Source organism: Anser anser (genome assembly GCF_964211835.1).
Source record: "Anser anser genome assembly, chromosome: 4".
Classification (NCBI taxonomy): Eukaryota; Metazoa; Chordata; class Aves; order Anseriformes; family Anatidae; genus Anser; species Anser anser.
In genome coordinates, this window is record NC_139724.1 from 65,713,217 (window position 1) to 65,725,398 (window position 12,182).

Genomic DNA, 12,182 nt, shown 5'->3' on the forward strand with positions numbered 1-12,182 from the left:
TCAAGTCCCACCACGAAACCTTGTCATGTCCACCCATCTCTTCAATACCTCCAGGGATGGGGACTCCGCTGCTTTCCTGGGCAGCCCGTTCCAGTGCTTGACCACTGTCTCCATGAAGAAATTCTTCCAAATATCCTGTCTAAACCTCCTCTGATGCAACTTGAGGCCACTTCCTCACTCCCTATCACTTGGCACCTGAGAAAAGATTACCAGGAGGTTAAATCATACTTTAACCTCACTGCAAGAAGACAAAATCACCTTCAGGCAAGTCACTTGCTGAGCACCAAAACCAAGGAAATTTAGTGGTTCCTGTAAGACATGCCTTATGCTGTGCTGGTTTTTATGGCAATGAGTGTATGAGATGTGATGAAAGCTGTTTCCCTATCTGGGATGTTTATATAGTCTTGCTCCCATGTGGATCCTGTTACATTTAATCAGATATGAGGGCTCACTCTAGCCTTTCCCTTACTAGAAGTACTTAAAGATTTCTCACTTCTTCCTAAGGTCAATTTAAAGAAATATATAGGAAAATGTTATCTTTAAAGCCTCTATTCCTATTTGAAATCTGATTGGAATAGGCTGAGAAATTGCTAGGGAGCAATTCACTTGCATGCAGCATGACCGCATGAAAACGGTATCCAGAAAAAAATGCAGTCAATTGATATTGTAAAAATGCACTAGTTGTTCTGATTAAGATACCTATCTTGCAATTCTAAGCATTGTGTGAGTCAGCTCCCATAGCCTTTGCTTAATCCCACTTCATGGGGCCTTTCTGCCCCTAAGTCTTTCTCAGCCTGAAATTTTCCATGCTTATTTCCCTATTTACTAAATGGTTACACTGAACATGATGTATTTGAACCTGAACAGTTGTCCAGAAACCTTGGTGGTTTCTCTACGTTCCTCCTTTCCAGCTGACTCATCCAGGCAAGTAAAATACCTGCCACACATAGGCAACAAAAACATTGAAACAGTGAATCTGGAAGGAATGAGACCAACAGCCTGGTGAGACAAGCTATTTCCATCTACTTCTGCAGTTTTAGTTCTCAAAGCCATTGACTTGAAATGCTGAAGTGAATTCAGCTTCTTAACATTCAGGGGTCTTGAAACCCTCGGTCTCATACTCTTCAGATGACTGCAGCACGAAATACAGTGTGTGCCTTAATTGAGCTAAGGAAACTTTTGTGTCTCGCCCATGCGTGATTTTACCATTACAAATTTACTGCTCAAACCTTCTACACCACTAGTGACTGTGGGTGCTGTCAAAGGTTTTATTGTACCAGCAGCCTTTGGAAACTCATAGGTTTTCAGGCTGTCATACTCCTGTGTAGCAAGCATTGCAAAATGTGCTTTGAGATGCAGCTGACTTTTAACAGACGTATGCTATCAACAATTGCCCACAAGTATGTGTGGGGGTATCCCCCTTCAATCTGCTCTGGTAGCATGGATCAGGAACACAAGCAGGAAAAAAAAAAAAAAAAGGTTTCTTATATTGCCCCTCGTGCAAGTTGCAAGCAATACACTTTTGTCACGGAGTGCTGGGCACCAGTTTGCAATATTGGACCTTCCACCCTGGAGCAGTCTGGCAAACTACAAAGCAAAATGTTAAATACTAAAATATATCCAGAAAACATTACAGATACTACCTTTTGCTTATTCCTCACACTTGGGTAATTTAGAAGTACTAGAGTCCTATAGCATATGATTTTTGCTCATTGGAATGTTTCCTTTTTGAATGGTGCATTTCTATACATCTGTATGTTATTTGGGAGTGTTGCAGAAACTGTCCATTCACAGGTTACATATTTTTCTATTATTTTCTGTTTCTGGCGGTAGGGGAGTTAGAGGCTTTGGGGCTTTCTTCAGCAGAGACTGAAGTTATCCAAGTAATGCACCATGTCTTAACTTCAAATCAAACTAATAAAATACATTTTATGATATAAATAAACCTGGAAAAAAATTCAAAGCCAATAAAATCAGCAGTAAATTACCTGAAAAGTTTCAGCTACACCTTCCTACCTTACAGACTTATTATCTCAGATTTTCACAGCTGCTTTCATACGTTGCTGTCAGTGTGAATAATGGCTGCATGTCTGAGATTACCAGAAGAATGTGGATTTACAGAGAGGTCCACTGGATTTTCAAAATGTGTGAGTCATCCATATCTATTAATTAATGTTGTGTGGGAGTACTATTTGGAGTCAGAGGAGAGCTAGTGGATGTCCTGATAGCAACCATACAGGTAAAGCAAAAATATTCCGTAGGGCCAAATTTGTTCCTGAGGTAGATACAATATATCAGGGATAAATTTGGAGTTGGATTTTCAAAATTGTTCAACGCTGGCCTTATTTGTGTTCGTAATAAGCAATGCTCTGAAATGAAACAGTGCTTAGCAGGTCATCGCTTTTGGTGTGCAGTCAAGGCACTGTTTAGGTTTTTAAAAATCAAACTCTTTTCCTATGGAGGGTTTGACTGCCTGTCTATAGAGTCTCTCTGGTGATGTCTCTACCTGCCCTTTTGATCTCAGAGAAATATCACAACTTCTGCTGTTTCTGATAAGCAAGAACTGAGAGCAGACACGAGGCTTGGAGGCGCTCAAATAAAGGCTCCCCTGTGCTGATGAGTTTTCAGCTTGTGCTAGCAGCACCACAGCTGAGGGGATTAAGCACTGAGCTGCAAGTGGGTATTCAGGTTTTAGTTCTGCTCTGGCATTAAATGTAGATGCACAATTAGCTGTAAAACCTCAGATCAGGAAAGATGTTCCTGTCTCCAGCCACTTTTTTCTTCTCTGTGCTCTCCAGCCTGCTACTACTTTTTCTTCCAGCAAATCTGCTAATGTAATCATTTATTTGACTATTTTAGTCAAAAATAAACAAAATTCAAATTTCTCTAAACAAACACAAGGACAAGAATTCGATTCTGTACAGTGGTTAAGTAATGCAGAGGGTTTTATGAGGACAGCACTCTATGAGTGAGGGCGGGTGGGGTAGCTTGGCCATAGAGCAAACCAACAAGGCATTCTGAATGCAGTATCGGTATTCAGACAGCGGTATGTAAAATTGATTTGAATAATTTTGATTCAAACTTTGATTGAATAATTGCACTAAATATAAGTATTAAAACTATTGAGGTGTATTATGTGAATAAAGGTAGAAAATCAGTTACACTGCTGTAACACTTTTAGACTTCATACCAGAAAATTGCCAGCCCAGCATGGTCAGGCTTTAAGCAGCACTTCACCTTGTATGATAGAAGTTAGCAGTTTGATAGACTGTAGCTCTAAGTCAGAAAGTTGTCCGTTATAATTTAGACCTTTTTAGCACATGAGAAAGTAAATTCTAGGAGGTAAATTGATAGTTTGCCAAAGTCCACGTGTAGTTTCAGGGAGAGAGAAGTTTTCTTCCATTTAGCTCTTAAAAACTCTTCTTCTGTAAACAGAATATCACTTGTCATCACTATAGTCTGATTTCTGTTTTCTGTTTAAACTGTGACCTGGAAGAATTAATGACCTTCCCTGTTTTTATTTTTCTGAGGAGAAAAAAAAAATATCTTACCACAGTGTTAATATTTTACTGTACCTTCTCAGTCTAAGGCTTTTGGAATATTATTTTAAAAATCGAGTTCACTTTTTATACAGCTCAGCCTGTCATCCATTAAACCCAAGTCAGCAAAGCACATGCATGTGGCTAAACTATAACCATGTTATATGCATCAAGTCATCCACACGTTTTAAAACTGGAAATCTCTAAGCTTTTTGCTGCTTATCCTGTGCTAGGCAATGCAAATGTTTATACTGTATACATTGTATGTGTGTGTATATATTTACTTATATTCCTAGAGAGCAATATGTGGAAGCAGAATGATACCTGACAGCATGGTATTTCTCTGAACCTCAGTTAATGACACTGGAATTGCTTTTCCTATCTATGAAATCTCAGGCACTACATTAAAGCTTACATTACTGAGGTATGATTTGCTACATGGCAGAGTGCATTTCTTTGCAGCCCCTAAAGCACACCACATACATCTGATTCCTCTTACTGACATGTAGGGTCTCTGCTAAGATGCAATTTGGCTACGGAGAGCTCTAACCAACCAACTGGATGACTAATGTCAGTGCTTTCAGTCTTGACAAATGTTTTAGACATGTGCATCTGAACTTGGTCATCAAAAAACAAATAAAAAAAAAAAAGAAAAAAAAATGAGGCCAAACCATTATGGCTTTATTTTAAAATCTATTTTCAGTCTGTCATATTAATAACATTGACACAGGGCATTTTGTGGGAATTTACAGCCAGCTCTTCTGGCAACATTTACTTATGCATGGACAATTAGCTCCTTACACCTAATCAATCTTCAGGAATCACTTGCAATTTATTGCTTAAATATACTGTAAACAAGGAGATGTATTAGTATGTAGCAAAAGCCACTTGAAGACAGGTCTGGTGCATTTGTGCATTCATCTCACCGCACTTCCCCTCTCACCATTTTTGCAAAGTTTCAAGGCAGCCCATGGAAGTCAGCAATGCTTCAGAATAACAGCTCTGTAAGCTTAATCAACACTCGGTAGTCTCCCGTGTAGTGACAGGCAAGTACACCACTCTTTGATTAGGTTCTTGCTAAGGAAGTGAACCTCAAATCTGTTCATCAGACAAAAAACTTCACATTGTGCTATTTGGGATTTGTATCAGAGCCACTCCAAGCCTTTCATTTTATGTTTTAGCCTGATGAATTTTCTTTATGATTGAACCAGTATGCTCCATCGAAAATGATAACAGCTTTTCTCTGTGCCAACCATTATAAGTGATGGGCCACTAATTGACTATTTTACCAGGATAGCCTTTTCAAACTCACCATTGGACACCAAATTAAAATGGCCTGAATTTCAGAGACCTAGAGCACTTACCATTTAACCATGGAGTTCAGTGATACCTACGAATACTCAGCAGATTTTTAAAAACCCTACTTAAAAGCATTTTATTCTATATACAAAATGATCTTTCATAGCAAGAAAAAAGTTAAAATTGGGTTCAGTGCGTTTGCACTTACAGCTATACTCTCTTTTATTTCAAGCTTATGAAACATATCAGTTGATACTGATAACCTTCCAAAAATGGGGTACGGTATTACCAGCCAGTTAAAGAAAATTTCAGTTTTGTAATTTTTTTTTAAACCCGTCTTTTGGGAAATATGTATACAATAAGAAATCCATCCTCTATATCATTTACAATGTAGATCATCTGACTGCTGTGACAATTGCAAGGGGTAGTTGTATCTATGAGCTGATTTGTCAGAAATTAATCTTTTTCACAAAATTATTTGGAGCTGCAAATATGGCAAACCCCCCAGAACAGGAGTATGGGCATCACAGGAAGCTGCTGTTTCTGAGATGGATGTAGACTCACTAGGTTTGCTTTCACATTCACGGTTTTCTTAGCCATTCTCTAGTATGGTTTTATTCTAAAGTGAAATAACCATTTATTTACTTCCATGGAATCATCTGCTTAGTATAGAGAGAGTCTACAATGATATGGTACTAATAGAAGGACACAGTGAAAAAAAAAAAATCACAGGATAAAGCTCTAGAGGAGGGTTTATTTTAATTTAATATTTGGGGGGAAAAAAAAAAAAGAAAAAAGGCACCATTAACTAGAAATACATATTAGGGACAGCCATGGAAGGCACTGAAACACATTTAATGCAACAAAAGCGTGTGTTCACTTCATTATTTTTCAAGAAGCAAAGCAGATAGACAGTGAAAATATGAAAGTATATTACTAAGAGAAAATAACAGAGTGAAAGTTGAAAAGGAAAAATAAATCTGTGGTTTTTTAGCTCATTGTGTTGCTGAAGTTAAGTGTCCATTTGTTCATTACCATACAAGCCAAGTAAACAGTCCTGATTATATTGCTTGCCTTGTTAAAATTAGCACAGATGTCCTACCTTGGAATGGCAATAGTTTTGAAGTGCTCTGTTTTTATAGTTACTGAAACCTTTTATGAAAGGTGGCTGGTCACACTCCTACCACACATGAAGAGAATTCCCTGCCTAGGCCAAAAGATTGTGTGGCTTCTCAGATCTGGTTTTCAAAAGTCCCCAGTACTTTCATTGACAGGTTTCCCATGTGTCTGAGCAGAGGTGAAGAGCCATGCAGTTTATGGTGATTACTGAGAGGAACAGGCTGTAATGACCCCATTGAGACTTCTAGCTTTAGACACCTTCATCACCCCACTAAGTGAGGCTTAGCACGAAAATGGTCACTTGACCTTCATTAGCATCAATCAGGATGATTCACATTGTCAGTCCTCAGAAGTCTCTAGTCCAATCTCCTGCTCAAAGCAGGGTGAGCAATGAGGCTGGACCAGGTTTCTGCTGTTGAAGATGCTCTTTTGGGCAGGTCTAGTAAAGCAGTTCTCTGTTACATCAAAGATACCCAGAGAGCCATGAAGATCCATAAGACCTACTGATTACTTCGCTTCTCCACTTGTCTTGAATTCTTTCTTGCTGCTAGACTGGCTATTACTTGATTTAGATTCATTAATTATAAGCTGTGCTTCCACCATGCACCATTCTACTGCCTCCTCTCTGACTGTATGTGGTAATAACCACAAGCCTCAACCAAAACAATCTGCAGGATCAGAACAATGTTAATACTACATATTCTTCCCCCCAAAAAAACCCTTTGTTCAATAGAACTTTCTTGGAGAAAAAGATCTGAAACTCTTGTTCTTACAAGCATTCTTTCACTTTTGTTCCTACGAATGAACTTTTGCAGGCAGTATCCTTTCATTTAGATAGATGTATGGGGGTAAAAGACATAAGTATTTTTTTCATCCAGAAACTGAAGTTATGATGTGAGAAGATGCGTGCAGAAAGGGTGCACGCAGCAAAGCTGTTGCCCTTGGTCCTATCTGGTGAGCTCAACTGGTATGTTCCTTGTAAAGAACCTAAGAACCTACCCACATCAGGCTTCAGGCTGCAGGTTGGCTGTCCAAGCAGAGACAGAGATCAAATTCAAGTTTTAAAAGATTACAAATAGACTATTTCAATGATAATCTTAAAGAAAATCAATGTAGAATTTTAACTTTCAGATTTTTTTACTAGCTTTTATCCACCATCCAGTTTATGCTCAGAATTGGTTCTTAGAGGAGAAAAACAAACAAACAAACAAAAAAAACTGACATTTATTTCTGTATTTCACAGCTACAGCTCTTCAGGTCTAGTCTAACATATATCACTTGGAGGATCTGCTGTCTTTCTGAACTGAGCAAGGATCCTGAAGCAGGCAAACTACCGAATTCTTCTGTACAGGCTAGAGGCCTTCATTTGGACCTAATGTCTCAGATCCAAAAGGTTTTTAGACTCATTAAGCACAAGCTTAGTGTGAGATCTGTATTCAGCTTTGCTAAACTAGGGAAAGGTCTTTTGATTTCAGTAGGGTTGCGATTTCTCCCTGAGAATAAACTTGTGTGTAGGAAACCACAAATCATATTTCACTTTCCAGCAGTCTCTCCTTGTCTTGCAAAGCACGTGCTTACAGGAGTTCCTCTGGAGCTGGCTGAATGCAAAGAGTCAGTCCAGCTGGACCCCAAATACTGCTAACACAGGGAAAAGTGGATATCTGCTTTAAGAAGCAGGAGCCCAGCTGCCCATTTTCTGACCTTAGGATGCTGTTATCAGCTTAAGGTGTGAAAACAGAGTTTCAAAATGCTGGGGCTAGTGGGTAAAAGAAAGCATTTTCTGCTGATCTGCTTAATGTGGAATCGGTGCTGAAGCTTTTGGAACAAGCAAATAAAATAAAAGTGGATCTCAGTCACTGAATTAGCAAAACAGCTGCACTGTTCTGGCAATGTCATAGGTTACATCAATAAAGTACTCTCATCTCTACCTAACAGAAATCAAATAGTGATCCTTCACATTATTACAATGCTAAAGCTATAAAAGAAAGAATGAAACCAATATTATACCTATTTAGCTGAGTAAAAAAGTCCACAAAGGTTATTTTCTTTAATGAGATATTATGCGTCATCTAGGCACTGCTGGCAAAAGCCATTCCAAATGTGGCAAAAAATAATAAATAAAAAAAATCCTTCTCTAAAAGGTGCCTATGGTGATATTCAAAATACTGCTTTAGTGCCTAATGTGGAGTTTAGGAAGAATTGAGGTGCACTGATCCACTAACGTAAAATAAGAAAACCTGTCTGCCCTCTTAGCATCTATCTATATAATAAACCACATATAACATGCCAGGTTAAGCGACCTGGAGGTGAGACAGAGTTAACTCAGAAAGACAACTTTTACGGTTTTGTTGGCTCATGCCATACTGGGTCACAAATCAACTTTACATATAGCTGAGATTCAATCTTTAACTATTATCTAGCTGTTCATATTATAGCAAAAAAAGAAGTGTTTACTTAGGTACCTGCACTTCTCCTACCACACCTATTTAGAGACGGTCCTACCAGGTAAAGAATATAGGACCATTTCCATTCACTCATTGCTTTTTATTCTTTAGATTTGGGTTTTGTCACAATAAATTCACGGATGCCAAAATCCTCTATTGGGTTTGTCTCTTCAGGACTCTGAACTCAGCTCTGGAGTTGTATATTTTTAGGTTGCCATCTGTAATGATGCATGTACTGCAAAAACTCCTCTGGAGGGAAAGCCTTTCCTTTAATTAAAGGTGCTTCTCTAGGTGCCATACATAGTCAAATCCCAAACTGCCAGTCAGAACTAAGTGTGACCAGACTACATTATTCATTGCAGTATGCACATTAGAAAGTGATGAGATGGTAATCAGGTGGTAATGTGGTACATGGGACTCAGTATCATGGCCAGAAAAGGCTCACATGGTAATTGCAATCTAGCATGATGTTACAGTTGGTGATAGTGTTGTTCAGAGAATCCCCACGGAAAGTGTTGTTTTCACAAAGTGTACTGAGATTCTGCTGTGAAATAATTAGAAAAGCATGACTAACTTTTCATTTCATTTCATATCCTGTCTTATTTATATATGGTATTCTGAAAGAACTACAGCAGCATTATTTAGTATGTCTTCATTGCTGAAATTAACCAACTGGATCTTTGTTTTGAAAGGATCAAATTTTCCCCCTAGGAAAGTTATTTTTATGGAATCCATTACTTTATTGATAAGGTATTTATTTCCAGTCATGACAGAGTTTCTCATGGTATTAAATCAGTGTCAGGATTTGTATTTAATTATCATTTTCCTGTGTTAAATATCTTTAAAAGCCTTCTGATTAATTCTACCCAAATGTAGAATTGAGGCCGAGGCTGAGATCTACCATGTTCAGTATCTCCATCAATCTCACAAATAATGACCTCGCGTGCAAATATTTGTCCCAGAAAATGTATACATTACCCTAAACATTCCAAGTCACACTTCAGTTTAGAAATTCCCCTGCTGTAACTTATTTTTATTCACAAAACATTAAATCTAAAAGGACCAGACAGGAAACAACATGAAATTGAAAAATTCTGGCCAGTGCAGGTTCCCTAGAAGCATATAATGCAGATGATAAAATACGGGGTTCGATTTGAGAGCCGGGCATAAAGGTAATCTGGGATCCAGCTCTGACCCACCTTGATTACCCTCCTGGCTCCAGCTCTGCTCAGCACTAGGTGAAACATGGCAAGAATCATGGAATAACCCACAGCTCAAGCAGTGCGTGTGGCTGGTCAAAACCTGCTGTGTGTGTATACAGAGAGAGAGAGACCTTGCTTTGGTGGAGTGCCATGTGAGAGTATTGCATTGTAGAAGAGCCCAGCCAGAGTCAACCCTTCCCTGCCTTCTAACCTTTCAGCAAAGCAACAAACACACAAAGCCCAGTACACTGCCTGTTGTACAAACCACTCATTGCCAGTGAACCAAGGCACTAAAACTGTGTCCTGAAAATGTTGTGTTTGCGAAAGTCTTTAATTCTATTTTATTGTATCCTTGTTCATTATTCAAATACAAAAGTGAATGATACATACTCTAACCTTAACATAATGTTTTTTGTTTGGTCTGATTTGATTTATTATTTTAGCTCCAGAAGTGTTCCAGGCCTTTATGGATGGAGGCCCAGGATACTCATACCCTGTTGACTGGTGGTCACTAGGAATTACAGCATACGAATTGCTGAGGGGCTGGGTAAGAATGATAGATTTTGTTGTTATTTAGTGCATTGCCTGACAGAAGACCAAATGTTTACAGTGCCCCGAGCATACCCTTAGTGATAAAATGTGAGTGACCAAGGCTGAGTCTGTGCTCAGGAATGCAGTCCTGAGCTCTTCCCAGCTGAAAACATTTTCAGGAAAGTTTCACCGCACACTCATTTATGTTATAAAGTTTGCCTAAAGTGGACGCAGGCTTTCAGTGTGTGCTCAGGAAGAGCCAAATGTTTTAATGGCTACTCAAAGTGCTGAATTGGAAATAATGACATTTTTTTCCATAATGGTTTACTTCAGGCTTTACTATATCTTTGATTGTCTTGGCTAATACCTTAAAAGAGCTAATATAATATCCTAAGATGCTTGGCCCAACTACAGAAAATGCTTATCTGCCAGTACAACCATTAGTTATCTAATCAATTATGTGAATAAGCTTAATGAAAAATCTTCCTGAGCATGGTCAAATATCACAGAAGATAATGGAAAATTCTTTTCCATTTTTGTTCAAAGGGCTTAATTTGGTTGCTTAAATATTTACTATCCCCTATGGAAAACAGTAATTTAGACACCATTTAAGGATAATGACATATAGTTAAAGTAATTGTTTTTTGTTGTTGTTGTTGTTGTTGTTTTATGTTGTTTTTGTTTATAACAGTCTTAATTCCTACTTTGGCTACTTTGGCAAAAAGATTTCATTGCACTGCAGTATGCTGTCTTTAAGGGAGGATTCTTTATTATTATATGGCACTAGCACAGTACTTCTATCCTGTCCTGATAAGCACTTTGTAATGTAAAACAGTTCATCCCACAAGGATCTCACAGTTTCATATGGGATGACAAATAAAGGAAACTAGGAATAAAGAACAATTATTATTCCCATCTTTAGAGAGAAAACTAAGTTTCATTGTTACGTCAATCCAGAAGCTATATTTTTCAAAGATCTAGATCTTTGCCAAACTTTTTTCTTTCCATAGGAATGGCAAAAGTCACACTCCTGATACAAAGATCTCTCCCATGCCAAATATCAGTTCCTGCTCTCAAACTCTAGGTGTATTAAAAACATATTAAAAAAAAAAAAAAAAGTCTTTGTATTTTTTCTTTATCATCATTCTCCAAAAAATTACTGGGTGTTTACCTGACATTCTTCCCAAGATGGAAAATTTTAACCTCAAGAGCAAAGTTCTGGCAATGATAATGAAAACACATTCTGAACCCCAGCCACAGAGGGAAGTACTGGATGGACATATAATACATTGAAAGAATATCCAGCTGGTTTTATATCAGTCCTTTCACCAATGAGTGTCTCCAAGAAAGGGGCACAATGTGTGATCATGTAAGGATAGCAGAACTCCCAAGACTAATCACAAAAGCTACACAGTCACTTCAATAAATGAAAAAACATCTAGAAAGGTATCCATTTGCCAAGATCAGTACAGTTGTCTCTGAATGTCTGTCTGGCTAGAGACAAGGCAAAGCTGAGACTGAACCAAAATGTTCTGTTAAAATGAAAACATTGCCATCTGTCCATGCTCTAGTCAACCAAGCCAGCTGCTTGTTTTCTTCTGAAGAGCAGCCATTGCCCACTGAACAAGGCAGAGGGTGACTTGGCAGCACACACCTTTGTATAGACTAGGAAAAGGTGTATTTTTCCTGAATTGTATTTCTAATTTTTTTTTAGTCTAGTTAAGACCTAAACTGACAGGGGTGATGACAAGGGAAGTAGTGGTGGGTTGTGGAACTGTGCTTAACCTGAGGCATATCACCGTCTGCAAAAACCATGAGCTCCAAAGCTCCATCTGCAGCAGCAGCACTGTGCAGATGGCTGCAAAGAGACAGCTCACGCGTGCGAGGCTCCAAATTAAAATAGCAGGCCAGCAGCCCCCTCCTCTGCCATGCAGCCCACCCATCCCTGTTACGGCAGCCCTGGGGAAAGAGGAGAATGTGGCAATGGGCAGAGCCACCTGGAGATATGGCTCTCTCCATTTGGAGCACAGCGTATCCTTGTGTACTGG

At 38.7% G+C, this 12,182-nt stretch overlaps 1 protein-coding gene across 7 annotated transcripts in view; it reads left to right on the plus strand.

Moving 5' to 3' along the window:
- STK32B (serine/threonine kinase 32B) overlaps positions 1 to 12,182 on the plus strand; it is a 175,333-nt gene that overhangs the window by 133,102 nt on the left and 30,049 nt on the right. For all 7 annotated transcript variants that reach the window (XM_083834983.1, XM_083834979.1, XM_083834977.1 and 4 more), the window contains exon 7: positions 10,047 to 10,150. In XM_083834983.1, the coding sequence (XP_083691109.1) occupies positions 10,047 to 10,150 (104 nt within the window). The remainder of the gene's footprint in view (positions 1 to 10,046; positions 10,151 to 12,182) is intronic.